This window comes from Tursiops truncatus, chromosome 8, assembly GCF_011762595.2.
Source record: "Tursiops truncatus isolate mTurTru1 chromosome 8, mTurTru1.mat.Y, whole genome shotgun sequence".
Lineage (NCBI taxonomy): Eukaryota > Metazoa > Chordata > Mammalia > Artiodactyla > Delphinidae > Tursiops > Tursiops truncatus.
The window spans coordinates 108,109,534-108,136,810 of record NC_047041.1 but is presented as its reverse complement, the minus strand read 5'-3'; the positions used below and the strand labels follow the sequence as shown (position 1 = coordinate 108,136,810).

General features: G+C 61.5%; 3 protein-coding genes across 14 annotated transcripts; 1 reads left to right on the top strand and 2 right to left on the bottom strand.

Moving 5' to 3' along the window:
• Positions 1-4,696, bottom strand: HRAS (HRas proto-oncogene, GTPase). Of its 7 annotated transcripts, none has more exons than XM_033861573.2 (6): positions 4,626-4,696; positions 1,484-1,645; positions 1,138-1,316; positions 888-1,047; positions 716-792; positions 1-366 (listed from the first exon to the last, which is right to left on the bottom strand). In XM_033861573.2, exons 2-6 carry the CDS (start codon positions 1,592-1,594, stop codon positions 303-305), a joined length of 591 nt encoding a protein of 196 aa, XP_033717464.1. In that variant the 5' UTR covers positions 1,595-1,645; positions 4,626-4,696; the 3' UTR covers positions 1-302. The 7 variants fall into 7 exon arrangements, with proteins under 7 accessions (XP_033717464.1, XP_073665521.1, XP_004318859.1 ...); XM_073809420.1 differs by lacking the exon at positions 4,626-4,696 and adding an exon at positions 4,247-4,384; XM_004318811.4 differs by lacking the exon at positions 4,626-4,696 and adding an exon at positions 2,839-2,974 and having other exon boundaries at positions 716-797.
• A 182-nt stretch (positions 4,697-4,878) lies between these two features.
• On the top strand, positions 4,879-22,809 carry LRRC56 (leucine rich repeat containing 56). Of its 5 annotated transcripts, none has more exons than XM_033861558.2 (13): positions 4,879-5,017; positions 6,791-6,861; positions 7,309-7,496; positions 9,551-9,638; positions 10,143-10,203; positions 17,927-18,023; positions 18,094-18,294; positions 19,078-19,261; positions 19,668-19,844; positions 19,923-19,987; positions 20,089-20,231; positions 20,445-20,578; positions 21,858-22,809. In XM_033861558.2, exons 3-13 carry the CDS (start codon positions 7,320-7,322, stop codon positions 22,148-22,150), a joined length of 1,620 nt encoding a protein of 539 aa, XP_033717449.1. In that variant the 5' UTR covers positions 4,879-5,017; positions 6,791-6,861; positions 7,309-7,319; the 3' UTR covers positions 22,151-22,809. The 5 variants fall into 5 exon arrangements, with proteins under 5 accessions (XP_033717449.1, XP_033717448.1, XP_033717453.1 ...); XM_033861557.2 differs by having other exon boundaries at positions 7,306-7,496; XM_033861562.2 differs by lacking the exon at positions 18,094-18,294 and having other exon boundaries at positions 7,306-7,496.
• Positions 22,770-27,277, bottom strand: LMNTD2 (lamin tail domain containing 2). Of its 2 annotated transcripts, none has more exons than XM_073809415.1 (13): positions 27,090-27,277; positions 26,848-27,000; positions 26,360-26,444; positions 26,093-26,248; positions 25,715-25,786; positions 25,544-25,632; positions 24,959-25,254; positions 24,430-24,541; positions 24,125-24,314; positions 23,913-24,032; positions 23,632-23,828; positions 23,262-23,389; positions 22,770-23,170 (listed from the first exon to the last, which is right to left on the bottom strand). In XM_073809415.1, the coding sequence occupies exons 1-13, from the start codon at positions 27,275-27,277 to the stop codon at positions 22,905-22,907; spliced, it is 2,052 nt and encodes a 683-aa protein (XP_073665516.1). In that variant the 3' UTR covers positions 22,770-22,904. The 2 variants fall into 2 exon arrangements, with proteins under 2 accessions (XP_073665516.1, XP_073665517.1); XM_073809416.1 differs by having other exon boundaries at positions 23,003-23,170; positions 23,632-23,781.

Genomic DNA, 27,277 nt, shown 5'->3' with positions numbered 1-27,277 from the left:
TCAAGACATGAAATAATTTACTGCGACTCAGCCTGTGCCCAGTGGGCCAGGACGGGGCTGGAGGAGAGTGACAACTGGGGGCCGCCGGCGTCAGTTCACGACAGTCTGTGCAAAGCGTCCCGGGAGGCCCGCGGTCACTCTGTCCACCGACCTGGGCTGGCCAGGCTCTGGCAGCACTTCCTTCCTTCCCTGCATCCTCAGCCCGCGTCTCATCCGGCACCTCCACAGCCCGCGCCCATGCCGCTGTCAGGAGAGCAGGCACCTGCAGCTCAGGCAGCCCGGGCCACCCTCGTCAGGCGGGCTCAGCTTGCGCGCCTTGTGCTGCCGGATCTCGCGCACCAGCGTGTAGAAGGCATCCTCCACGCCCTGGGAAGAGGCGGCCAGCTCAGGGGCGGACCACTGCCTCGGCCTCGAGCAGAACCCCAGCCCCTTCACCCCACCCCGCACACGGGGAGCGGGACCCTGCTCCTCTCCGGCCCCAGGGGCCACCCCGTGGAGGCCTGTCCTCAGCAGCTCCCCCACGGCCCACTGAGGGGCTGGGGCTGACCAGGACCCGTGGGGCAATCTGGGGGCCCAGGGGTGGGGGCCCCAGGGTCACCGCTCCGGTCTGGCTCAGGGCAGCTCTCTCCGGGGACCTCCACCTCCCCCGGGAGCTGTGTCGGCCCAGACCCGGGCCCTGGCCTCCCTCGCTGCCCTGCCATCCGGGGAGACTTACAGCGAGAGGGGCTGCTGGGTCACGGGGGTCCCGGAGGGTCCCAGAGGGTCCCGGAGCTGGAGCCAGAGCCAGAGCGGCTGCCCTGCGTCAAGGGAGAGGGGGCAGTGAGTGCGGCTCCCGGGCGGGGTGGGGCGGGGCCCTGGCTGGCTGCGGGGGCAGGGGGCCTGCTCACCTGGCGCGTCTTGGCTGACGTCTCGATGTAGGGGATGCCGTAGCTGCGGGCGAGGTCCTGGGCCTGCCGAGACTCCACGGTGCGCGCGGCCAGGTCACACTTGTTCCCCACCAGCACCATGGGCACGTCATCCGAGTCCTTCACCCGTTTGATCTGCTCCCTGCAAGGGGGAAGGCGTGAGCTGGCGGGCAGGCTGCCCGCGGCCCCTGAGGGAGGACAGGAGGCCCCTGAGGGCTCGCGGGCAGCTCACCTGTACTGGTGGATGTCCTCGAAGGACTTGGCGTTGTTGATGGCAAACACACAAAGGAAGCCCTCCCCGGTGCGCATGTACTGGTCCCGCATGGCGCTGTACTCCTCCTGGCCCGCCGTGTCCAGGATGTCCAACAGGCACGTCTCCCCATCGATGACCACTTGCTTCCGGTAGGAGTCCTGGGGAGGACACTGCTTAGAGACAGCAGGCCCTCCGGGGACGGGACCCTCCCTCGCTCCTCTCGTGCCCCCCAGGACCTACGACGAAGAGACCCCTTCCTGCAGAGCGGGTAGAAGACGAGCCCGCGCCAGGAGCCAGGCTGTGGACAGGGGCCGGGCCAGCTCACCTCTATGGTGGGGTCGTACTCATCCACAAAGTGGTTCTGAATGAGCTGGATGGTCAGGGCGCTCTTCCCCACGCCTCCAGCGCCCACCACCACGAGCTTATACTCCGTCATTGCTCCTCAAAGGACCACAGCACAAGGCACTGCAGTGGTCGCCTGTCCCACCTGCCGAGGAAGCGGCACTCAGCACGGCCAGACCACGCAGGGCAGGCCCGCTGAGCTACCTGGCCCAGCCTGCCCAGGCCCAGCCTGCCCTCTGGGCCTGGACATCCAGGTAACAGGGATGGCAGCCAGAATGGTGGCCCAGCCGCTCACCTGTGGTACCTCCAGCCCAGAGGTGGGAGGGGGGTCCTGCCTCCAGCTGCATTTAATGACTGTGTGAGAGAAGCAGGGAGCCGGTCCCCCAGAGGCAGGGCTGACAGCTGAGAGCGTCTCCCAAGCATGCACCCGAATTAGAAGCTGCTGGGTAGGCAAGAAGCCTGAACTGGAAGCGCCGTGGGCTGACGTTACCAGCGCCCCCATGAGAACAGGCCTTGCCACGGTGGCGGGCACAGCAGCGTGCCCGGACAGGCTGGTGGCAGCCGACAACCAGCTCCAGGCCACCCCACCCCCGGGCATGCTGGTGCATTTGACAAGTATTCACTGAGCACCTACTGCATGCCAGGTACTGCTCCAGGCACACGATAACGAGCAGACAGAAAGTACCCCTGCCTTGGCAGGTTCGGGCTACGCTCCAAAGAAAAAATCCACATAAAGGAAAAATAAAGGGAAACCCACGGGGCCCCACTGCCAGAAGAACTTTGGAGAGCATAAGGAAGGTGAGGAGGTGAGCAGGGGACCAGGGCTCCAGGAAGCAGAAGCCGATCACAGGAAAAGACCCAAAGGAGGTGTGGAAATGAAGAGACAGGTGAGAAAGGAAAAAGGCGTGGGGCCAAGGCCCCTAGCTGGGGTGCCCCCAATTTGTGACGTTTAAAGAAGGGATGCCCTTGTGGGGACAGTGGGCAGTGACTTCCTAAACCTCAGATTCGTCTGGTGTATGTGATGGCCGCCCGGTGCCCGAGCTCTTCGCAGGGGTCCTTGGGTCTCTGGCGGGTGGGAGACCCCGCCTAGCGCCATGGTCACGGGCGGGCCTCCGCTCGGGGACACCCAGTGCACTTGTGGGGCCCCGGAAGACAGGGCCCGGGACACGGAGCCGAAGGGGTTGGCCTGGGTGAGGCAGAGCGGACCAGCCGCCGCCCGCAACTCCCGCCGCAGCGCCCCGCCCGCCGCCGCCCGCGGCTCACCTGCGCCCCCGCGCGCCCTGCGAGGACAGCAGGCCCCCCGCCCGGCCCGGCCCTCGCCGCCCCCGCCGCACTCACCGCTCACTGGCACGACTGCCCCCGGGGCCGGAGCCGGGGCGGGGGCGGCGGCGGGGGCTGGGGTCGGGGCACTTGGCTCGCCCGGCGCATGGGCTCCGTCCGCGGCGGGTGCGGCTCGCGCTGCGGGCGGCGGACACCCGACCGGGCCGCGCACGCCCCGCCCCGCGCCCGTCCGTCAGCCCGGCACAGCCTGCCATTGGCCGCGCGCGCCGGGCCCCGCTCTGCCCCACCCCGGTTGGCCGAGAGGCCCGCCCGTCAGAGGCCTCGGCCGGGCGGGGCTTCCGGGAGCTGCGCGGAGGGCGGTTCCCGCCCGGCTGGGCCTCGTGGGCCGCGGCCTGAGGGGTTGGCTCCGCTAGGGACGGGGTCCGGGGGAGACAACTTCTCCGGAAACTGCCAGGACTCTCCCGGGAACAGGCGGGACTCGCGAGATGATAGAGACCCCCGCGGCGAAGCGGGTCCGCGGCCGGGTGTGGACTGGGGCGGGGTCGCCGATGTCCGACTCGAGCCCCTGCGCCGCTCCTAGAGCCCAGCGCCGGGCCCCTGGGCACCTTCACGGCGCGCACAGCTGCGCCCACGCCCCCCTAGGCCGTCCCTGCGCCGTGCCGCGCAGCACACCGTAGGGGTTCCGGAGCGGAGGGGACAGCCCGAGGGCTGAGCCTCAGGGAGGGTGGAGCCCGCGGGGTCAGCACCGCAGACTCCCCCGGACCCGAGGCCGGGGAAAAGCGGAGGGGCTGCCGGGACGCGGGTCAGGTGCAGGTGGCTTCGGAAGGGGCTCCTCCCGGCTCCCAGGACGCCTGGCGGTTCGGCGGGGTCCTTGGGCGCGGCTCAGCCATGCGCCCAGGGCCAGGCGGCGCAGGGCGCCTCGGCTGGGCGGGGACGTCTGAGCCCGCAGAGCAGCGAGTCCGGCTCAATCTTTTTACCCAGTGCGGGGGGTCTTGTTTTTCACTTACGTAGTGCGCAGCCCCGCCCCGAGCTCCGCAGAGGGCCCTTGTCCCGCGCTCCCTGATCTCCAGCTTCCCCCAACTTCGGCAGGCCCTGCAGACTACCCGTCCACCCAGCTTCCCCAAAGCCCGGAGCCCAGCCCTGCAGGAGCTCACCCTGAGGCCCAAACGGTACCCAGGAAATCCAACCCAAAAGCTGCCATAGGGGGTTGAAGACTCCCCCACCCCAAGCATAAATATGCACATTGTATCTCCTTTAGAGATTCTCAGAAGTACATGATTTAACATTTAAAAAAATTTCAAAGTAACGCATAAACACATTCTCCTTGTTTATAAGAAAGAATGGTGCATTACATGTAAGGCCAAACCGCCCCCTCTGCTCAGCCGGCACCCCCTTCCATTCCTACCCCTTCCGCGCCGTTCGGCCCCCTCCCGTGCCGGCTCCGTGCTATTCCCCAGGAGCTCACCCCACTGCAAGCCTTGACCTCGGCGGGCCCCTGGGGGGGGCCGCCCCCGCCCCAGGCACGGCGCCGACCCCACGTGCCGTGGCTGTGTCCGGTTGGCCATCCCGCGCACTGCGCCGCGGCCACGACGAAGCCCGGCTCGCGCCTGACGCGCGTAGACGCGAAGTAAAGGCGGATAAGTGAAAACGGGTGACGGCGCCTCTCGCCGGCGCGGACACTCTGGACTCCCCTCCAGGAGTCCAGGTCTGCATTTCCCTCGTCTTCTGAGGGTCCTTTCCCAAAGCGCTTCCTTTAAATCCCGCAGGGCCTTGGCCTCAGGGACGACCCGACACGGGCGCCTACCACCTGAGAAAGGTGGGCGCGAGTCTCCACCCCAGACCACCTTTGCGGAAGCCGACACCTGGCCTGCCTGCGCCCCGCCGTCTCGACCGCGTCTCACCTCCCCAGCTGCCCTACCGGTCCCAGGGGCGCTCCCGCGCGTGCGGGGCGGGACACGCTCGAACCTCCCAATCTGGTTGGCCGCCGCCCCGCCCGCCCTCCCGCCCGCCCTAGCAACCGTTGCTAGGGGGCGTGGCTCGGCCTCGCGGAGCTGGAAGATTCCCGCGGCTCATGAATATTTGCAGATTCAGAGAAGGCCCCGCCCCCGTTGCCTTGGCGCCCAGGCCCCTCAACCCCGCGGCCGGGAGAACAACCCCAAGTCGAAGAGAGCGCCTGGCGAAGGAGGGCGCCCGGGACCAAGCCCCCGAGGCTGGGGCACCGGGGCCGACCCCTCAGGTGAGAGCCGAGCGCGCCTTTGGGTCCGGGGCCTCAGGCCTCGCTGTCTCCTCCCCTGTTGGGGGGGAAACTGAGGCCGGGGATGGAGCAGAAAGACAGTGAGGTCCCAGTGATGCCCCAATTGTCAGATCTGGTCCCCTGGGGGCCCATCCCACAACCCCTGGCCCTGCTAAGGGTCTCGTGGTCACCGGGACAGGAGGGACCCCAAGCCCTGCCTAGGGACCCACTCTGGGAGTTTCCATGATGGGGACCTAGGAGGGGAGAGGCCCTACCCTCAGAAGGGATAGCAGGTGGAGGGGACCCAGAGAGGTGATGAGCCCGGCCAGGAGCTGGTGTTAGTCTGGGCCGTGGAGAGAGAAAGGCCACCACATTTCCAACTTCGGGGACTCACGGAGTGGCAGGGCAGGATGGGATCAGGGCCATGAACAGTGTGGACGGGTCCAGGCCAGTGAGTAGATGTGAAGGGATAGTGTCTCAATGGGAACCTCAGCCTCCAACCCAGGCCCTGCTCCTTGGACCCCAAGACCTTTGGCTAATCTAGACCCATACTCTGGGCCTAGTCATGGGCAGGACCTCAGGTCAGCTGTTCTCAGGCACAAAGGGAAGAGAGTGGCCCACTGGCGTCCCACGCCACAGTCTGGCCAGCCCATCCCTTTCCCAGAGCCCAAGGCTAGCAGCCCTGGGGTAGGTGGGGGCAGCATCTTCCTAGGGGGCCTGGTGCTGGGGTCCTCCTTTGAGGCTTAGGGCCGTTCACCAGCCAGAGAAAGGCAGGCAGCAGAGGAACTTTCGGAAAGAAATCCTGGCCAGAAATTCCGTGAGGCTCTTCGTGAGGCTCCCCTGCATGGCCTTCACCTCCTTGGGTCCTTGGTGTGTGGTCATTTTCCAGACAAGGGCACGTGGAGCCCGGGCAGCTTGTCCCAAGGCCCAGCACTCCCTCCCACCCTCTCTGTCAAAGGCTAGCTGATCACCCCCGCCCCAGGGAGGATGAATCTTGACCATCCACAGGGGGTGATAGACAAGAACAGTGGCCAGAAGCTGCATCTGCCACATTCACTGATTTTGGGGGATATTCTTGAGCCCCTGTTCTGCACACTGGACATGGCAGGTGAGTGTCCTGCCCACACAGAGCTCACTTGCTGTCTCAGGCAAGGCACTCACTCAACTGAACTGAGGGCTGTAGAAGGGGGTCGGTCTTATCAGGTAGTAAGTCCAGGAAGGTCGGGAGGGAGCACAGGGGTAGGGGTTGGCGAGGCCCTGATCCAAGGTGGAGGGAAGAAGCCAGGATTTCCATACAGACTTCTGGCTCTACCCTCAGAGATGATTCCAGGGTCTGGGGCCAGGCACAGGCATCTGTGTCTTTAAGGAGCAACGCCAGGTGAGCCTGGTGCAGGTGGACCACCTCCTGTGGCCCTGGGGGTAACGCCCAAGAGGGACAGGGTGCCTGGGAGGCCAGCCCACAGGGGATGGTCCAGAGCAACAGGCTGGGGACCCCTTTTGGAGAGTGTAAAGTTGGGGATGGAGGGAAGTGGGGATTTGAAGACCAAGCATTTGCATTGGATGGACCCAGAGGCACCCTAGCGTCGGTCACCCATATGGCTGTCTTTCCAGTCAGCCGGGCCAGGTGCCCCATCAGGATGGTTGAAAGGACCTAAGGGCCAGCCCCCAGGCTGGCATCTGCTCACTTCTGGGCCCTGTGGCCTTGGCCCAGCCTGTCCCAGGTCCCTCGAGCATGGTGACCTGGCCAGGAGGCCAACCTGACTGTCTCTCCCTCAGGTGCCGCCTGGGGCCACATGCTGCCCTCTTGCCTAGATGTTTGGCCCACGGTGGGAAAAAGCAGCCTCCAGGTGAGGGGGTCTCAATGGGCACGGGGGGGGGGTGCCTGAGACCATCAGGTGGAGAAGGACACACAGCACGAGGCCCGAGGCACAGGCTTGCTGGTTACAGCGGCAAATGGGCAAACGGGACCTCGAGGCAGCCCCCCTCCCCGGCCTACACGGGGCCTCAGAGGGCAGGCCGGAGCTGGCACCCCGCGTGGACCCTGAAGGACGGGCAGAAGCACAGGGAGGGTGGCCTGCCCAGGCCGGGGGTGTGAGCCCAGGCTGAGGGAGGAGACGGCAAGGCCCCCGGGCAGGCTGGGGCTTCACCATTACAGCCTTCTCCGGGCCAGAGGTGGGCTCTGGGGGCTTGCTGTGTGCGTGCGTACATCAAGGGCTGCACAGGGTCTCGGCTGGGCTGTGGATCAGAGGAAGAGCAGAGGCTGAGCAGCTTTGCCCTCTGCCCACACCCAGCAGGTTGGATGTGAATGGACCAGGCCTGGGACAGAGCCCACGGGCCTCGGCCAAGCATAGCCAGTGTCCGAGTGCGGGCGCTGAGCTGGCAGGGCCGGCACAAGCCCCGCCCCCAGAGCAAGGCCCCGGGCAGCCGAGGGGGCAGCCACAGCGGGCGGCTGCCGGAGGAGCACCTGTCACCTGCCCGACTGGTGAGTGCCGGGGGGCTGGGCTCGGGCGCAGGGGCCCGCATGGCTGACAGATGCCCTCGGCCCGCTGGGGCCCCTGCGCCTGCTCCACCCTTGGGCCGACCCCAGGTGTTTGGTGACACAGACATCCCCCAGGCATTCAGGCCGCAGAAGGGCCCGAGCCAGGCCCAGCCTCAGATTTGCTGAGCCCCTACCGTGCGCTGGGCTCCAGGGACCCCTCCGTGAACCAGAGAGAAGGCCCCTCATTCCCGTGGGAAACAGGGTGACAGCCCATCCGAGCGCGTGGCGCACAGACAGGGAGCCATGAGCAGAGGAGGGAGCAGGCCATCTGCAGGGCGGGGCATCCTGGGGTCCCACTGACCACATCTGGCGCAGTTGTTGAAGCCTCTCTCCCAAACCTGGGGTGCGGTGGCAGCTGCTTCCCACCCCCACACTGGGGCCCAGCAGGTTCTGCAGAGCCCTCTCGCCTGCAGGTGCCTGCCCAGTGACCCCAGAGAGCAGCCCTGCACCTCCTGGTGACCGGACCCCTTCCCTTTCTGGCCATTGCTCTCGCCCGTCATTAGCCACGCTAAGGGCCAGGCACTCCCCAGCACCCCTCCAGCCCACACAAACACTTGCACCCAGGTGAGGGACCCTTGGAGACCCTGGGGTGACGCACCCACCAACACTCGACAGAAGGAAGCCTGGCTGCCTGAGGTCCCCACGCACTTCCCTGACCAACTCGGAGAAGGGTCCACGAGGTCTGGTCACTGCAGGTGGACAGGACACTCCCGCTGGCCCCCTCCCCACACCCCCCAGCAGCCCCTGTGTGTCCGCCCTCCAGCCAGGCCTGCAGCGCCCACAGTACCCAGGGTCCTGGTCCAGCGTGGACCCGTCACGTCAGGCCGCCGGCCCCCGCTGCTGCACGGGCTGGGTGCTGGGGACACGCCTTGATCAGAGCTACTCCGTCCACCCTGGGACCTCCCCCTCCCCCACCCAGCTCCTGGCTGGGGAGAGAGCCTGCCTGTGTGAGCGTGGCCCAAGCACCCCAGGACCACCCTTGCTTCCTAACATATTTGAGTCCGGTGCCCACCATGCCAAAGCGTGGCTGCTGAAGCATCTCCCTCGGTCACTGGAACCGGGGGTCTCAGGCCTCTGTCCTCCCAGACCCTCTCGCATGTAGTCAGCATGTGGCAACTGGTTTCTCCCTGAGGCTGAGTCTTACTGAGTCATCCTAACTCCAAGCCCTTCTTCATTTCTTCTTTTACTGGTTTGAGCTGAGAAGCCATTTTATTTTCCAAGCCACGAGTTCCAGGACCCCTGGGCTCTCTCCACCAGCTCTGAACTCTGCCTTGTGTAAAACCTCATCAAATGCAGTGAACTGTGGCCAGCTCACTCTGCCCACAAGTGCCTGGCACCTCTCCACCCCCATCACAGGTTCATTGTGTGCATCTTCTGCCATCCAGGTTGCTACAGGAGACCCTTTTACCAAAAATCCCATTGTCACATGACCTGGGTCTCCATCTTTCCAGCTTCAGTAACACTCACGTCACACGCCCCCCACCAGTGCCCATCCAGTGTCACATCGTTTCATCATTTGTGTTATGGTAGCTATTGGAGCTGCACCTAGATCCCAAGTTTTGTATGAGTCAGCTATTGCTATAGTGATGCTACGTAACAAACAACCCCCAAACTCATCAGCTTACAGTGCAGGTGTACCGTCCATGAGTTTGAAGGAGGCTGGGGCTCGGCCATGCTGAGCAGAGCTGGGCTCCAGGCCCCAAGCTGCACTGGGTCTGTTCCATGGGTCTCGTTAGAACACCAGCACACCTCAGGTCACACCCTTCTCTGGCAACGGCCCCACCAGCCACACAGGATCACAATCTCCACTCCTGTCACATCACACTTATCGTCCAGCTGGAGCCAATCGTGGCCACAGTCAACATGGGTGAGGCAGGGAAACGCCTGCCACCTGCTCCAGGCTTGCAGCCAAAAGCAGGAGTTTCACTGGGGGGCGGGGCGGGGTGTGTGTGACTTCTGTCCAGCTCTCAGGGCTGACTCCCCACCGACCCCTGCAGCAGGCCCTGGCCCAGGTGGATGACCTCCGACTGGTGAGCGTGCTGGAGCTGTGTGTCAACACCCACGAGAACAGCCTGGGGAACTTTGGTGAGAGCCCCTGCCCGTGCACACCCTCCACTGTCATGGCCAGGCCGTGCTTGAAGGCTCGGCCTGCTCGGGCCCTGCCCACCAGGATCTGGTCTCTGACCACTGCACCCACAGACCTGCCCTGCACCCCGCTCTCCAGGGACTGATAACCCTCTCCCGGGGCCCTGGGAGCCTGGGACACTGGCTGGGGGGGCTGTGCTCTGGAGCCCAGTGTGTGGTCTGGCCATGCCTGCAGTTCCCCGTGGGAGGCGGCCCGGGGGCAAGACCCCACAGAGTCCCATGGCCCCGTGGCCTTCTGTGTGCCTCTGCCCCCACGGGGTGCCTCCTGCACCCTCCCCTGCTGGCCTGCGTCATTCAAACCGGGCCTCAGACACAGCATGTGGCCCAAGGCTGCCCCTGGGCCTCAGAGCAGCCATCGGGCGGCAGGGGCCGAAGGGCGCTGACGCCTCTGAAGGTGCAAGGGCAGCAGGGCCTGCGCTGACCTCTCTTCCTGCTGCCCCACAGGGCTGCACCTGCCCAACCTCAGCCAGCTGAAGCTGAACGGCAGCTGCCTGGGCTCCCTGAGGTGAGTGTCCACCCCCCGCGGTGGTCACGGGGGAGGGCGTGCTGCCGGCCTGGGTGGGGTCCTGGGCATCCCACTATCGCCAGCTCCTGGCCCTAACGCCCACCCCGGTCACGTCGCCCACCCCTGGCCCGCTGGAGGCCCCGCTGAGGGTGACGCCAGCCACCCGGAGCCTGCAGTCAGGGTCAGGCTGGTTACACCAGGTTTTGTGGCTGACGAGGTCTCCAGGGACCTCCCTGTGGTGCCCGGAAGGCGCCCACGGACCTTTGGCAGAGGACCCCCAACCCGCGAGCCTGGGCGGCTCATCACCGACCAGCTTCTGGATTTGGGGCATCCCCCCACCCCTCACCACAGCCCAGGGCTGTGTCCCCGTGCTGGTGGGGCCGTAGCTGGGGGTTGAGCCGGCCCCCATCAGCGCAGCAAGACGAGCAGAGGAGCATGGCCGCTACTGCCCAGCCGGACCTCAGGCCCCACGTGAAACACAACAGCATCTTAATAGCTTAAAAGACAAAATGCAAAAATCAGGACAGATTAAGGTTTTTGCTTACTTCGTCGGGCTGGAAAGAACAAAGCTGAGGTAATATCAGAGTTTATTGGGTGTTTGAACAAAATGGGTGTCAGGAAAACCCTGCTGGGATTTTGTTTGTTTGTTTTTATAAATTTATTTTATTTATTTATTTTTGGCAGCGTTGGGTCTTCGTTGCTGTGCACGGGCTTTCTCTAGTTGTGGCAAGTGGGGGCCACTCTTCGTTGCGATGCGTGGGCTTCTCGTTGCGGTGGCTTCTCGTGTTGCGGAGCACGGGCTGTAGGCGCGTGGGCCTCAGTAGTTGTGGCACGTGGGCTTCAGTAGTTGTGGCTCACAGGCTCTAGAGCTCAGGCTCAGCAGTTGTGGCGCACAGGCTTAGTTGCTCCACGGCATGTGGGAATCGCCCGGACCAGGGCTCGAACCTGCGTCCCCTGCATTGGCAGGCGGATTCCTAACCACTGCCCCACAAGGGAAGCCCAGCCCTGCTGGTTTTATGCGGCCAGACAGCCGTCTTGGGGCAGTGGGAGGCCAGTCCCAATTCTAGAAAGTTCTCCTGATGTTTTAAATGGGCTGTAAGTATACAGTCATTTCCAGAGGAGATGATAAAGGTATTCATTAAGCAGCCTTGCACGATTTTTCCTATTTGTACTACTGTTTGTCGAATAAACATCAAAAAGAATTTGAAAAAACACCTGAAAGCCTAGAAGTGGAAGCAAAGAAGATCAGAGGCCGCGTGGCCCCCGTAGGCAGGGACAAGCAGGCGGATGCCAGCTTCCACGGCTCCTGCATGGCTCCTGGGCCTGCAAGGAAGGGTCTGGAAAGCAGGTTCTCAGAATTGCCTTTAGTACCTATACATGGTTCAGCAATATTCTGACAGAGACGTCAATACTTTAAGTTAACAAAGACAAAAAAAATCATATTTACTCCTTCATTATTAAGGCTTACAAATTAGCTCAAAAAACAATAAAATATATAGAAAACATATAAAGGATGGAAACTACAAAGAGAAGTGGAAGGTATAAAATTAAGTATTTGTTACCATTTGTAACAAAACAAAATATTTGATTTCAAAAAAAAAAATCAATTCCAAGAAAAAATTAAATCATTATTTATATAAAACATGTGTTCTGTTCCTTGATAACGACAGTGAAAACTGTAAGGAATGTTTAAGTTGTCTGTTAGCGAATCCTGAAACTTGGCCAAATGTTGTTTGCAAATCTCCACGGAGTGACAGTAAACAAATATTTGTAAAAGGAAGCTAATTCCATATGACAGTGCGATGAAGTAGCATTACAGCTTAGCTGATGACAGTCAAGACATTAAAACGTCAGGCAGTGTTATGAGGACTGGAAAGTAATTTTCATGTGATGGCTGTCACTTCATCCGAAGCTGAGAGAGAATTCAGCCCCTGAAAGTGTCACTGACGTGAGGACAGATGGGGCTGGTTTCCAGGCCAGCCAGCATCTGACAAGAGCATCCTTCACCAGGACCACTGTGTGGGGAAACCACAGTAACAATCTCTGAAACTCAGCAACTAACTTGGAGATCATTAAAATGATTGAAGGGACAGTTCTCACTACAACTTAATCGTGTGTGTCCCCTGAAGACTCTCCACCCTTCCTCCTCCCGCGATCTCAGACCATGGTGGCTTTCACTTAAACAGAAACCCCTCATTTTGATTTGTTCCAGCCCATCAGTTCTGGCTGGTATTGTGGGTGTTTTTTAGTAGGTTTGTCTGCACCTCAAGGTCTTGGAGATATTCTTTTTCTTCTATTCACTTATGGTCTCACTTTTCAGTTTGGGGTCTTTAATCCTACTTATCTGTGAGGTTGCTTCCACTCCTGATATGAGATGGAGACCCAGTTCTGTTTAGCACCACCTGGTGAGTTGGTTTTCCCAGCATCGTCTACCCCAGGCCCACGCGGACACGCTGGCGGAGTGAGGAGCTCTCCGTCATCACAGTCTTCATTGGTGCGCCTTTGTGTTAATCTGTAACATGTGTTACCCTCCTCGTAGTTTTCCTTTTTCCAAACTGACCTAGCTATTCCTGAGCACTTATTCTTGCATTTGAGTTTTACGATCAGTTTGCTGGGTTTCACACACCCTTATCTTTCAGGATTTTGTTTTGTTTTGTTTCGGAATTTTAAAAAGGCACATGCTCATTTGGGTTAATTTTTATGTTATATACATCCATGAATATGGTATAGCTCTCCATTCATGTGTGCTTTAATGTTTTTAATAGAGTCTTTAAACTTCTTCTGTAAAGTTTATAGGTTAGAACGCTTTCAGCTGCAAGTTACAGAAACCTGCAGCCAACCGGCCTGAGCAGTGAGAAATTGTTTATCCCTTAAGTGCCTAAGGACCACGGGGCAAACCCTGTTCTAAGCACAGAGGATATGTCAGGGAACAGAACAGGTGAGAATCCCTGTCTCTGAGGGCACACAAGTAGCCCGGTGGTGGCTCACGCAGCCGGTGGCCCCCCAGGATGTGGCCCCCATCTCCATGCCTGGGGCTGCTGCAGCCACGTTGGTGGGCTGAGGGAGTGTGGTAGCTAGTCTTCTAGGGTTGCTGAACAAAGCACCATGAACCAGGTGTCTTGAACAGCAGAAACTGACTCCCTCAGGTCTGGAGGCCACAAGTCAAGATCAAGGTGTATCTCCTTCTGAGCCAGAGGGAGAACCCAGCTCACTCCTCGCTCCTGGGGGTTTGCTGGCCGCCTTTGACATTCCTTGGCTTGTAGACTCATCACCCCAATCTCTGCCTTCAGCTCACGTGGCCTTCTTCTTCCTGTGTCCAGATCCAAATTCCCCCTTTTTGTAAGGACACCAGTCATATTGGATTAGGGCCCACCTCACCTCCACCAATTACATCTTCAGAGACCCTGTTTCCACGTCAGGTCACATTCTGAGGTCCTGAAGGTTAGGACTCCAACATATGAATTTCGGGGGGGGGGAGGATGCAATTCATCCCATAACAGGAAATGTGCCTTCCTGTGTCCATCAGTAAGAACAAGAAGGTTCCCAGCATTCTTCTGTGTTTCTTTGGCCAGAACTGTATCATGTATACACTCTCTTACACCAACCACTAGCAAGGGAATGGAATTATGATTGGAGTGGGCTAACCAGGACCCCCACCTGTGCACCCTGCTGCCACTTGGGACAGGGCAGGACACCAGCCTCCTCTGAAGGCAGGGCTCCCTGAAACCAGAACTGAATTAATTCCCACATACTTATAGTATTTTTATAATCATGGATGAGGGCCTGATTCTGCTGTATTCTGTTTGATTGTTGCAAATTTAGAGAAACACTATGCTGATTTAGAATAGATTTTTAAAATTTTTATTTTATTAACTTTTATTGGAGTATAGTTGCTTTACAATATTGTGTTAGTTTCTACTGTACAGCAAAGTGAATCAGCTATATGTATACATATATGCCCTCTTTTTTGGATTTCCTAGAATAGATTTTTTTAAATCAATAAAACAATTGATTTTTATAAATGGGTCTATTACCTCTGGCAATAGTGTACCTTTGTTTTGTATTTAACATTATTGCCAAACTGTCCTATTAATTCAAATAATTTGTTAATTCAGATGGGTTTCCATACTGATGGTGATGTTATCAGCAAGTTACGAGTGCTATCTTTCACTCAAATCCTCCTGCTCCTTTTTCTTGTCTTATTGCTTTGGCCAGGATCTACTAGCCAGTACGATGTTAGACAGCGGCAATGACAGTAGCAGGCATCCTTGGTTTGTTCCTGATCTTAACGGGTATGTGTCTGGGTTCCTCTGCATCTATTGACATGATCATAAAATGATATTTCTCCTTTAGTCTATTTATGCACTGGATTCCACTGACAGATTTTGTGATGGTAATTCATCCTTACATTCCTGCAGTAACACTACTTGATGAGTTATTTTTAAATCACTGTAACCTTAAAATAATATTTGCTTTGCAATTTTCACATCAGTCTTCGTGAGTGATAGTGCTTTAATGCCCCAGTTTGTACTTCTCTGGTCCTGGAATCAAGGACTGACTTGGACGGGGCCCTCCCTTTTATTGTTCTCTTCAACTGCTTAATTTTTTGAAACTTCCTGTACAGGAAATTATTGTGGAAGATAGAGATTGTCTATTCCATGATAGATCTTATTTTTAAAACTGATCCAGATCCGGGGACTTGGCGGGGGTGGGGCGAGGGGTGTTAATCACTGTTTAATTTCTTTAGTGGTTATTAGTCTAGTTTTCTTTCTTTTGGCACCAGCTTTGTCTAGTTTTCAAGAATGTTGGTATATAGTTTGTTCATAATGGTTTTTGTTGTTTTAAATTGCTGCTATAGCCATAATTATTCCTCTTTTTAAGTTCCATACATTTATTTGCATTGTCCCTCTGTTCATCCTTGATCAGTCCTGCCAGAGGATTGTCTATTAAGTTTTTAAAGAATCAGCACTAGGCTCTGTTCATCTTCTCTATGTTTTTTCTAGTTATTACTGGTTCTGTTCTAATCTTGATTACATCTTTCCTTCATGTCCTTTTGTTATTTGCTGTTGTTCTTTTTCTGGCTCCTTGAGCTGAATGCTTAGCTTAATTGTTCTACTCCTTCCAGTTTTTTGATAAATATATTTAAAGATCTAACTTTCTAGGGCTTCTCTGGTGGCGCAGTGGTTAAGAATCCGCCTGCCAATGCAGGGGGCACGGGTTCCAGCCCTGGTCCGGGAAGATCCCACATGCCGCAGAGCAACTAAGCCCGTGCGCCACAACTACTAAGTCTGCTCTCTGGAGCCCGTGAGCCACAACTACTCAGCCCACATGCTGCAACTACTGAAGCTCATGCGCCTAAAACCCGTGCTCCACAACAAAAGAAACCACCGCAATGAGAAGCCCACTCACCGCAACAGAGAAGCCCCACTCACCGCAACTAGAGAAAAGCCCACATGCAGCAACAAAGACCCAATGCAGCCAAAAATTAAACAATTTTTTAAAATAAAAGAAAATAAAAAATAAAAGAATCCTGAAGGGCAACTAGCAGAGGTTTGGCATGTGCAGAATTGTAATCTTTACAGAAGTGAAGAGAAACAGTAGAACCTAACAGTTGTTTAAAGGATAAAGAAAACTTGTCAGACATAAAAGAAAACTTTCATCTACAGATTGAAATAAAAAACTGAAACTGAATTGGCAACCCTGAAACGTATCCTAATAAAGTTCCTGGACTTCAAGACACAGATCATATTGGGGGCAGCCAAGGAAAGAGATCAAGTCTTCCTTTAAGAAGAGAAAAAAAAGGACGTTTTCCTCAAACTTCTCCATAGAAACACTCAAAGCCAGAAGCCAGTAGAATGATGTCTACACAGCCCAGCAGAAAGACGGTATGAATCAAGAAGTTCATACCCAGCCAACATTTTGGAATGAGTAAGAAATTAAGGAAAATAGTTTGATTAGCCCCTCTTGAAGGAATCATGAGGCGCAAATTTCAGCCAATTAAAAGATGATTGGAAAATGCATTGAAGGCAGTAGACTGGGGAGAAACATGGAATCTCTGTAACTAAAGGTGGAGATTACGGTAACAGAACAAAACTTAAAAAACGCAACATACAGGTTAGTCGGTGGATGAGACATAACCGAAGGGGAATTTGTGAACCGGAAGATGGGCCCCAGTGACGCAGAAAGGTGAGGCGGGCCAGGAACACCTCAGAGGTGAGGAGGCGCCTTCACTTGGACCAGGGGAGCAGGCAGAGCCCCCAAAGCAGGAGGAAGAGCAGATGCCAAGACCAGGGGCACCAGAGTGCAGGTGCGATTCAGGACCATGGGGAGACCAGAGCTGCTGGAGCCGGGGCAGGGAGGGCAGGGCGGCCAGCAAGGACCAACATGTGCTACCTCATCACCGCAGGGAAGCCCCTCACCTCAGCATCTCCAGTGAGTCAGCATTTCAGACCCTCACTCCCAATCTGAATGCCCAAGAAGCTATTAATAGTATAATACCCCCAGCATGAAAGGGAAGTCAGGACAAACCCACAGGACCCCAGAGGAAGCAGACAATGCCAGGAGGGGAGTAAAACGTCCAGGCACCTTCAGTGAATGTTCTGAGAGACACGGAAGAAGACGTGGCTTCTTTGCACCCTCAAAACAAAAACAGAGGGCTTCCCTGGTGGCGCAGTGGTTCAGAGTCTGCCTGCCGATGCAGGGGACACGGGTTCGTGCCCCGGTCCGGGAGGATCCCACATGCCGCGGAGCAGCTGGGCCCGTGAGCCATGGCCGCTGAGCCTGTGCGTCCGGAGCCTGTGCTCCGCAATGGGAGAGGCCACAACAGTGAGAGGCCCACGTACCAGAAAAAAAAAAAAAAAAAAAAAACCAGAATGCCATGAAATAAGATCAGAGAACAACGAAGGGCGCTTGGGAATTAAATGTATGAGGGCTGACAAAAAATGTTACCAGCATTGTTGGAAGAGAAGGGAATCTCCCAGAAAGCAGAGGAAAGGCAAAGAGATGGAAATGGGAGAGAGAAGGGATGAGAACAAGCTCCTTCTCAGAGACCACACGTGAGAGGCTGAGCTCCAGATATGAGAGCAGAGACTGCGAGGAGAGAAAATACAAAAGGGAATATCCCAGAAGCTGACAGAAAGGATGTGCAACAGTGGTCCGGTGCCCGGACAGGAGACGAGGGTCACCCAGGCTGAGAGGACCCCGCGGGCAGAGGTGGGGCCCACTGAGGTCGGGGGCAGATGGGAGAGCCCCGGCCTGCCCACTGGCAGGGGAGTGGCCGCCAAGGGAGGGTGGCACAAACAAGTCCCAGGTGGGGGCAGGGGGAGGGGCTGTGACACAGGGAAATCATCCACAAGAAAGGCCGGGAGGAAAGAGGGAGGGAGGACACCCCGGCTGACCCCGCTGGGGAGGGGCACCCACTACAGCAGGCAGCGGCCGTCTAGCACGAGGGCAGCTCCCGCGGCCAGGCCCGGACCCTGCAGGGGTTGGATAAGGTGCCCAAGACAGGCGGCTGCAGCCAGGAGGGAAGACAGGGGCCCGGGGGCTCTGGAGCCCCTTCCTCAGCCTGGAGGCCACCCAAGCCAGTCACAGCTGTCCCTGAACCTGGAGACAGCCAGATGTGGGTGGCGGCTGGGCAGGAGGCATGGCACAGGGCCTTCACGGCCACCGAGACATGACCCTCCGCCCCAGGACCGCACTGACCAGCCAACCCTACCCTCTGCAGGGACCTGGGCACCTCCCTGGGCCGCCTGCAGGTGCTGTGGCTGGCTCGCTGCGGCCTGGCTGACCTGGATGGCATCGGCTCCTTCCCGGCTCTGAAGGTGGGTCTGCGGCGCTCCGGGGAGTGCGGGGGGAGGGGTGCCCTGACTGAGCCCCCCCCGTGCCCCCCAGGAGCTCTACCTTTCCTACAACGACGTCTCGGACCTGAGCCCGCTGTGCCTGCTTGAGCAGCTGGAGGTGCTGGACCTGGAGGGCAACTGTGTGCAGGACCCAGGGCAGCTGCGCTACCTGCAGCTGTGCCCGCGGCTGGCCACGCTCACCCTGGAGGGCAACCCGCTATGCCTGTGGCCCGGCCCCGGCCCCGCCCACCAGGTGGGCACCGGGCGGGGAGGCGCTCTGTAGCTCCAGCCTCTCGGCCCGGGCACTGCTTTGTCCACCTGAACTCCGGCCGGGTCGCAGGGGATCCCAGGACACACGACTAGGGCACACCCGCCTGTTGCCGGGGCTTCTTCACTAGGAGCTCATTCCCATGTTGCTGGAGGCCCGGCGGCTGCCAGCTCGTCCTCCTAGGCCGGGACCAGACTCCGAAGGGCCACGCGTACACCCCAAGAGGTCTGTGCACACGCCATGGGGAACCACGCGTGTTCTGTACAGTCTCCACAGAGTCATGTACACAAGCACACACGCTCACATACACACACCCATGCAGGCCCCGTGCAGAGGCAGCCCCACCCCCTGCAGCGCTGCTCGTAAACCGGGGGTCTGTGCACACCGCCCGCGGCTGCACACACCCCCGCACTGCCCGTGCACTCCCAGAGCTCACACGCCTGCCCAGCTACTCATGGTGCCTGTGCACAGCGGCCGCCCACTGGGCCAGAGCTCTGAGTTCAGGGCAGCTCCGCAGGCCAGAGGGCACCCCTGGACCCTGGCAGTGAGCCCAGAGAGTGAGATCATGCATGGGTAAGAGCCCAGGGTCCCTGCAGTCCCTGCTCTCCCAGAGTGACCCAGGCTGGCCTGGCCGCCTGGGCAGAGAGAGATGGCATCCCCGACCCCCAGCTCCCCTGCACTGCCCCCCAGCAGGTCTGGGGGCAGCGGCTACAGGGCAATGCTGGCCTGACGGGCCCACCAGACTCAGGCCTGCCACCCCCACCGCAGGTGCCCCAGGGCTACAACTACCGGGCAGAGGTCAGGAAGCTCGTCCCCCAGCTGCAGGTCTTGGATGAGCTGCCGGCCACACACACACGCCTGACGACCTCCCGGAAGCTGGACCACGACCGGCTCGTGGTGAAGGAGGCCATCAAGGAGGGCAGCGTCCTGGACAGCCTGCTCCCCCGGCTGGGTACAGACGGAAGCCGTCCAGGGGCCTCGGGCTGGGGCTGCCCCAGGAGAGGGCTCCACCCCCCCACCCCTGGCCCCGCCCACAGGTCTCTCAGAGCCGGAGAGCCGCCTCGTGTCCCTTCTCAGCCACGAACCCCCCCACCCACCCCAACCTGCCCCGTCCCCAGAGCCCTGCACACCCACCCCCAGGCCAGGACACCCTCCCTGTGAGCAGCCCTGGTGGGGGCCTCCCCAACCATCCTCAGGGGGAAAGGAGGGCCAAACCTGCCCCCTGGTGGCGCTGGGCCTCGGGCACACGGATGCTGGGTGGTGGGGGGCCCTGCTCCGTGGACAGGGTTCAGCTGGGGGGATCCTGGGTGGCCGGCTGGCGTGGGCTTTGATGACCTCTGATTTTGACTGTTGTGCAGGTTCTCCCCACGGATCCCCCGTTTGGAGACGCAGCCCCGAGCTATGCTCACCTGAGACCCAGCGCAGGGCCCCCAGGCCCTGGCCCCGCTCCCTGCTGGTCCCCGGGGTCCCCCTGCCTGCAGGCCTTCTTCCCCAGGGCCCAGCCCCAGAGGACGACGCCAGCAGCCTCACCCACGGTAGGCGACCCACCTCGGCGTGAAGCTGCCTGTAGCCCCTCAGCCCCGAACTAGGCCCAGCCGCACCCTCTTCTTCAGGTGCCGGCCGGGTCCTCTGTGGAAACCCCGCCAAAGGCCTGCAGGAGCGCCGGCACCAGTGCCAGGTACAGCCTGCTCCCCCCAGCAGGCCGTGCCCCGGCCTGACGGCGCCTGCCCCAGCACCTCCCCGAAGGCCGTGCCCCTGAACCAGCCTGTCCCTCCCCAGGCTGGGGCGCACTCAGAGAGGCTGCCGCCTCCCGGGCCCGAAGACCTGGCCGCCCGGGCCTCCGCGCCAGGGCCTGACCCTGCAGACAGCCGCCACCTCCTGGCCTCGGCCAGCCTTCCGGCCTTGAGGGAGCTGCGCCTGCGGTGGGTTCTCCCTGCCCCCCAGCCTGGCCCCGCCACCCTGTGTGTCCCTTCTGGCTGAGACCTGCCTTAGCTGAGTGCTCGCTGGTCCTCCTGGTGGCTGGAGGGGCTGGTCACGGGAGCCCAAGGCTGGGGCACCAGCCCGAGCCACACTCATCTGGGACTGGCTCCAAAGGAGGCGCAGGGCTGCAGCCTCTCTCTTTCCCCGCACCCCAGTCCCCTCCCCAGTAGGTGCCTGGAGTCCCGGGAGGAGGCGGCTGCCGCCCCTGGGGGCCCACAGAGGGGCCCTGAGGAAGAGCAGGACGAGGCTGGGCCCACGACTCGCCCCCGCCCCCCGAGCCTGGCCCCAGGTACCGCGCGACCCCGGCTCTGAGATGGGTGGGACGGGGAGGTCCTCTCTTGGGGGTGGGGCCTCACGACCAAGGGGTTCCAACCCCAAGTCCCCCTCCCCTGAGCCCATGGGACCATGTGGCCACCGGGGCTGGATGAGAGAGAGAGAGAAGGCCCTCCAGAGAAGCACAGTGTGAGCAGCGGCCAGAGGGGTCCTGGATGAAAGAGCAAGTGTCCCCAGGGGTGGGGGCAGTGAGGGGCCGGGACAGCAAGCAGGACAGACCCACCAGAAGTCCTGCGGGGAGCACGGCACAAGGCCAGCCAAGGGAGCAAGGCCACCAGATGGGCAGGAGACCAAGGCCGGGAGGGGGACTGCCCTTCCTCTGCAGACAGGGCCTGTGCTGGGCTCGGGACACAGAATTAAGCCAGGCGAGGCCCTCCCTCAGGGACACTGGCTTCAGAGTGACCATGGCTGAAAGGAGCAAATGCAGGGCCTTAAGGCAGAGAGACCCCTCACCCAGCAGGCCCCAGGGAGGCTTCCTGGAGGAAGGGTCTGACCCGACTGGCAGAACAGCTGGGTGGGCAAACCCGGGGAGGGGGCGTTGTAAGCAGGGGCCACAGAATGTAGGCTGCAAGATTGGCCCAATGACCCTCCGGGGTGGCGTGGCACTGGGGGCGGGTGCGCATCAAGGAAGCCAGGGTGGAGCAGGGATAGGGCAGGTCAAAGCCCTGCACTTCCTGTGCTGGCTGCGGCTTGCGGGGAGGGGCTGGGGAAGGTGGGCCATGAGACAGCCAGGAGGGGTGGAAAGGTGGAGGGGGAGCAGGCAGGCAGCCAGGAGGAGTGGCTGGAGGGGTGACAGGCAGTGAGGGACAAAGGGGTGCCAGGACCTCCTACTACAGTCCGGGGCCGGGTGGGCTCTGGGTGACCACGGACACACCCACCCAGCCTGCCCTCAGGTAGGTGCCAGGGCCTCGCTCTGTAGGGGAGGTTTGGGAACTGCCCCAGGGCCACCAGCCTGTGAGCATGCCCTAGGGGACAGGACCCAGTGACCCAAAGCTAGAGCCCAGACTTCCCCAGAGGTGGGTCCAGCTCAAGCAAAGGTCAGAGGTCACAGGGCCGAGGGGCCACAGCTTCCCTGGGGAGCACAGGAAGTGGGGCAGTGGGGTGCTGCCTTGGGGGGCGGTGAAGGGCTAAGGGGAGGAGCCACAGTGGACACTGCAGCCCTGCCCATGGTGACCGCCCCAAGTGACTCCTTGGGGGCCCTTGTCTGACATGCCGTCTTTTTCCTTCTTTTCCAGAGCCTTCCAGGACCCTGGGCTACAACCTGACCCCCTCTCCTCCCAAGTCCCTCATGCCATATGACAGGGGCAGCAGCTCCTGGGGGTCCACAGATCTGCAGTTTCGGGGGCGTCACCTCAGAGCCCTGGGTAGTCTGGGGCCTGGCCTGGGTCAGGGGCTGGCTGCAGTGACTGCTCTGAGAGCCCTAGAGGTGGCCTCAGGCCCCAGCCCTCGAGCCGAAGGCTGTCCAGGCCCAAAGTCAGCACCAGATCCAGCAGCCAGGCCCCCAGCCTCCAGTGCATGCCGCACCTGAACCTCATCGCCCCAGCCCAGCCCCACCCCTAGTGTACACCACTACCCACTGCCAGGCTGGCCCGGGCAGTAGGCAAGGGCCCCAGGGCGATCGTGGGAGCCCCCGTGTGAACTCTGGCCTCACAGAAGCCAGAGGACCTGGGCGGGTGTGTTGGGGGGTGGGAAGTGAGCCTGGTACAGGAGAGGACCCTCTTGGTAGAGGGAAGTTAGGAGTTGGGACCACCAAGGGTGGGAAGAGGGAAAGCCCAGGAGAGGATGGTCCAACTCACCACCGCTGGCCCAGCTGCCCACCTCTTCCGTGTGGCCTGGCCTTCCCTGGAGGAGCAGGCCTGGAAGACAGCAGACTGGGCCCAGGCCGAGGTGGCTGTAGCTGGGCCCTGTCCATCCCCTGGCCAGCCCTCCAGCCGCCCCAGGGCTCTGAGCCACCCTTGGGTTGCCGTGGTCCCGAGCAGAGGCTTTTGCCCTAGGCCAACCAGGGTGCGACCACGCCTCCCATCCCTGGTGGACTTGTGGGGTTCCCCGCGCGGGGATGGGGTGGCCAGCTCCCTCCTCTTGGGGCCGGATACCCGGAAACCAAGCGAATCATTTTCGACTCCCAGGTGTACAGAAATGCGGTTTACTTGGTAGGCGGCGTTGGTTCAATAAACTATGCAGCTGGCACCGCCTGCCTCCGGCGTTTTCTCCCCGCCCCGCCCCGCAGCCACCGTCGTGGAGACGCGGGAGCACAGGCGCCGCTGCCGCCGCCCCGCCCGGCCCTACACCGGCCAGCGCGAGTCCGCGGTGATGGGCGGGCAGCTGAGAAAGCGGAAGCCGAACCTGCTCTCGGCCGTGCTCTGCACCGACAGCGCCACCATCGGACAGCCGCGGTCCACGCTCTTCCGGCCCACCTGGGGGGGCGGAGCCTGAGTGGCCGCAGGGCGGGGCCGGGGCGGGGCGGGGGCTGCCCGGACGCCCGCGCCAGCACTCACCCGGACCTTGTGTTCCTTCCTAGCCTGGCAGTCCTCGAGGCCCAGCGCGGCCTCTGCGCGGGACAATGAGGGTGTGGGGTCGGCCGGCCGCCCCCTTCTCGCTGTCCGCCCCTCCCTCCACGTCCCTCCCTGCTGCGCACTCACCGGGGACGGGGATGGGGCTGGCGGGCAGGAGCTCTGGGTGGGTCTCGGCGGCGCCCTCGGGCCGCCCTGGCACCTCTCGCTGGCGGAGGAGCTTTCTGGTGCTCAGGCGGGGCAACTGAACCCGCGTCCTGGGGGGAAGGGCGGTGAGGGGGGTCGTGAGAGACAGAGCCTGTCCGCGGGAAGGGGTGGTTCCGGAGGGGACGGGGCCAGGGGAGGTGGAGGACCTGAGGGGTGTCCTGAATAGCTGGCGGGTGGGCCTGGCAAGGGCGGGCCCTGGGGAGGTGGGGGACAGTCCTAGTAGGGGGTCTGGGGTCTTTGTCGAGTCTGGGCCTGGGGAGAAGGTACGGACTGGGGGACCCGAGGTTCTCACCCCGGCCTCCGGCGCCCGGCCCGGGCCTCCTGCACCCGACCCTTGCGCGGGGGTCGAGGCAGGGGCTGCCGCTCCGCGAGGTCGGCACCGGGCCGGGCCTCTGAGAGCGGGAAACGGTCGATGGACAAGTCGGTGTTGTCGGCGAAGATCCTGCACACGGGGGTCACGCAGTGAGCGGCCTGGTGCTCGCTGAGGACCTGCGGGGCCGTGGGGGACACGGTGGTCACCTCCACCCCGCAAAGCCCGCCCTTCCCACCACCCCCGCTGGGACCCGCACTGACCTCGCCTTGGGGGTTCAGGAGGAGGGTCACGCAGCCCCGGCTGGAGTGGAAGTGGACGGGCTCCTGGCCCAAGGAGAAGGGTGGCTGCCGCTTGGTGCTGCTGGGCGCCTCGCCCCACACCTGGGGACGGCGTCGGCGGCCAGTGAGGGGTGAGGGGCCGGCGGCGGGGGGGCCGGGGCGGGGCCGCGAGGGGCGCGGGGAGCAGGGCGCACCGTGATGTGTTGCCTTGGCTCCAGCAGCGTGCTGGGCGGGAAGCGGTACATGCACACGGGGAAGTCGCGCACCAGCTGCTGCAGCACGAAGCCACCCAGGTCGGCCGTCTCCTCCAGCGACTGGTTGAGGATGCGCACGAACCCCCGGCGGTGGCTCACCGCCATGATCTTCAGGCAGGAGCCCGTGGGGCTGGGGCGGGAGCGCGGGCAGGGGAGCTGTGCCGAGACGTTCGGGCCCCTCCCACCGTGGTCCCGCTAGGAGACCTGCTCCCGCCCTTGCGCTCGGGGCTGCCTCCCGTCCTCACCTTGGACAGCGCCCGTAATGCCGGGGGTGGGGATCCGCACGGGACTCAGGCTCCTGGCCATTCTTGCCCTGCCTGTCCGAGTGGGTTTTCCGGAGATCCAGGGAGAGGCGGCCTGTCCAGGAGGGGAACCCCAATATGGAGGGTCCACTGGGGACATCTCCGGTGAGGCCAGACCTGGCCCACTGCGCCCTGAGGCTCCACGTGGGAGAGGAGCAGCAATGAGGTGAGGGTCGGATCGCAGAAAGGGGAGACGGCTGGACCCAGGAGGCTGCGCGAAGCAGAGGAGCGCCTGGCAGTACTTGCTGGGGCGTGGGGGGATGTGGATTCAGGCCAGAGCGCAAAGGCGGTGGCAGCCGTCCTCCAAGACCACCTTAGCCCCTAGGGATGTGGCTGGAAAGGCCCCAACTGCCTCAAACTGGGCTACTGTGAAAGCCCAGAGGGTGGGGGACACCCTTTAGGACTTTGGGCAGAGATCACAGTCCCGCGGGGGTGGGAGGGGGAGAAACCAGGGGAGCCCCGCCCACTCCACCTTCCCATGTTGCTCGACTGTCCCCGCAGAGGCTCTGTGCCCCCTTCTGCTCAGCAATGTGGCCTGGCGCCTGGAGAGGGTCCCCTGTCACTTTCTGCACATGGTAACGTGCAGCCAGCAGGCAGCTGCTGGACTCAGAGTCGGCACCCCCGGAGCTGCTGGTGCCCACCAGGGGCAGGGAGCTCCACTCGACGCTCTTGAGACGATGCTCACTCTGCCGGCAGTACAGCTCTGAGTTCCACTGGTCAGGCTGCGTGGCTGGTGGGAGCTCCGGGAGCGGCGGGGCCCAGGGGTGCCTGCAGGCCGAGATCAGCTCGCTGCCCGTGGCTTCAGCTCGTGGACCCCAGCCCTGCCCCCATCCAGCCTCCATAAGGAGGGCAGGGCACACCAAGCTGTGGCCCCAGTCCCTAGGATCCAGCCTGGGCAAAGGGCTCATGGCTGGACAGAGATGGCCCCAGAGCCCTTTCCCTTCTAAGTGACCTGTCCAGGGACACTAAGGGGTGGAACTTGGAGTTTGGTCCATACCAACCAAGGCAAGCCCTCCCCTCCCCTCCCCCCTAGGGAGTCCCCACCCAGTGCAGTTACTGTTGATCTGAGCTGGACTCGAGGTTGGTGAAGAGGTTGGGGTACCGGTGGGCGACGCTGTTCCAGTCCACATTCTCCAGCCGGAAACCCTGGCCAGGGAGCAAGAAGCACATGACCTGACCCTCCCGCAGGACTGCAGAGCCAAGAACACACCTGGAGGGCCTCGCTTACCTCCCCAGCAGTGGGGGGCCGATCGTTCTCAGAGAGGTCACCGGGGTCCACCAGGGTCTCTGCCGTCACCACCTGCACAAGGGGCAGCAGGCTGGGGGGAAGCGCTGCCCTCTGCCCAAGGTCACTCTGCCCTCTGACCTCCCCAGTGCCTGAGGCCCACACTTGCTAAGCACCAGGCGTCAGGGACTACGGGGCTTGTAGCTCCTCCCTGCCCCAGGCCTCGGTCCTGGTTCCAGAGGCAGCCTGAGGGGGCAGGCCTCCCAGGCAGCGCAGGGACCTGCGGCGGAAGCGCCAGTCTCAAGGGGACATGCTAGCTGTCGGAGGGAAGACCGAGGAGGGCGGACTTGGGGGGCGGGGGTGCCCAGAGGCCAGACTCACCTCCACACTGCCCGTGGAAGACCGCAGCGTGCGGCCCACCCAGGAGGAGCGGGCCAGCTGCAGGAGGCAGGACTTCTGCAAGGCCTGCAACTCTGCCTCCAGCTGCCGCAGCGTGTTTCTGGTCTGCAGCAGCCGCTCCTCCAGGTGTGCCTTCTCCTGTTCGGGGAGGGCGGGGCCTTCTGCAGACCCTGCCGGCCAAGGCCAACCCCTGCCTGCCCCCTCCGCCCCCCGTCCGCACCCCACTCCCTGATCCCACCTGCCCCTCACCAGCTGGGCCTGTCCCTTCTGCTCTTCCAACTCCAGAGTCAGCTTTTGGACCTGGTTTTGCAAGAGCTTCCGGCTGCACGAGCTCCTGGGGGAAAGGGCAATCTCAGCAGCCCCCACCTCTGGGTCGGCAGCCAAGGAGAGAAGGAGGGGCTCCTCTTCGCTGTCATTAGGGGCCTGAGGGCACAGAGTGCAACTGGGCCAGGCCAGGTCAGGCCCTGAAGAGGTCTGGGCTGGAGGTGGCGTCCAGGTTGGGTTCAGCACCCACAGACATGTTCGGGATTAGGGTCTGGGTGGCTTTACAGTATATTAACTTCTTCAGGGCTGGGGCGGGGGATCAGGACCAGGTAAGGACAGGGGCTAGAGGCGAAGATCAGGGCCAGGGTCAGGGCTGCGATCTTGGCAGTGGACTTTGGAGTCAGACATGAACTCGGAGTTAGGGTCAGCACGGGGACTGGGCAGGCGGGGGACCAGCAGTATATGCTGCTGACCTCTCAGCTGGAAGCCCAGCCACTTCCTGCAGGATACGGCAGTGTCGGGCCTCCCGGTGGTTCTCGATCGCCCACCGCAGGGCCTGGATCTCCAGTTCTCGCTGCCTCCACAGCAGCCGCAGAGTGCGGGGGTCCAGAGACTCCGGGGCAGACCTGAAAGGCCAGCGCTCCTTCCACTTGATCAGGCCCTGCTCTCTGGCTGGCCTGGCCCAAGCGGCTGACCTCCCCCCTCCCCTCCTTACTGCGGGTTGACAGAGGAGACCATCCTGGTGGAGCTGGGCTTGGTGTCCTGAGGGCATGCGGGAGCCCCACGGTCAGGAGAGGCGCTGGCTGGGGGCCCCACGTGGCCGCTGACCAGTTCTCGGTCCACCAGGGATGGGAAAGCCTTTTCCTCGGCATCTTCAGCCTCCTGACAAGACTCAGGGTCCAT

Bases quoted from the DNA above. Each gene is read 5' to 3' on its own strand.
- HRAS (XM_033861573.2), bottom strand. From the start codon at position 1,594: ATGACGGAGTATAAGCTCGTGGTGGTGGGCGCTGGAGGCGTGGGGAAG. The intron at 1,048-1,137 runs GTGAGCTGCCCG...TCCCCCTTGCAG, and splicing joins GAGGACATCCACCAGTACAG to GGAGCAGATCAAACGGGTGA. The intron at 793-887 runs GTGAGCAGGCCC...GACGCAGGGCAG, and splicing joins CGTCAGCCAAGACGCGCCAG to CCGCTCTGGCTCTGGCTCCA.
- LRRC56 (XM_033861558.2), top strand. From the start codon at position 7,320: ATGGACCAGGCCTGGGACAGAGCCCACGGGCCTCGGCCAAGCATAGCC. The intron at 9,639-10,142 runs GTGAGAGCCCCT...GCTGCCCCACAG, and splicing joins GAACAGCCTGGGGAACTTTG to GGCTGCACCTGCCCAACCTC. The intron at 18,295-19,077 runs GTGGGCACCGGG...CCCCCACCGCAG, and splicing joins GCCCCGGCCCCGCCCACCAG to GTGCCCCAGGGCTACAACTA.
- LMNTD2 (XM_073809415.1), bottom strand. From the start codon at position 27,277: ATGGACCCTGAGTCTTGTCAGGAGGCTGAAGATGCCGAGGAAAAGGCT. The intron at 26,445-26,847 runs GTCAGCAGCATA...CCTTTCCCCCAG, and splicing joins GCTGGGCTTCCAGCTGAGAG to GAGCTCGTGCAGCCGGAAGC. The intron at 25,633-25,714 runs GTAAGCGAGGCC...CTCCCTGGCCAG, and splicing joins GGCCCCCCACTGCTGGGGAG to GGTTTCCGGCTGGAGAATGT.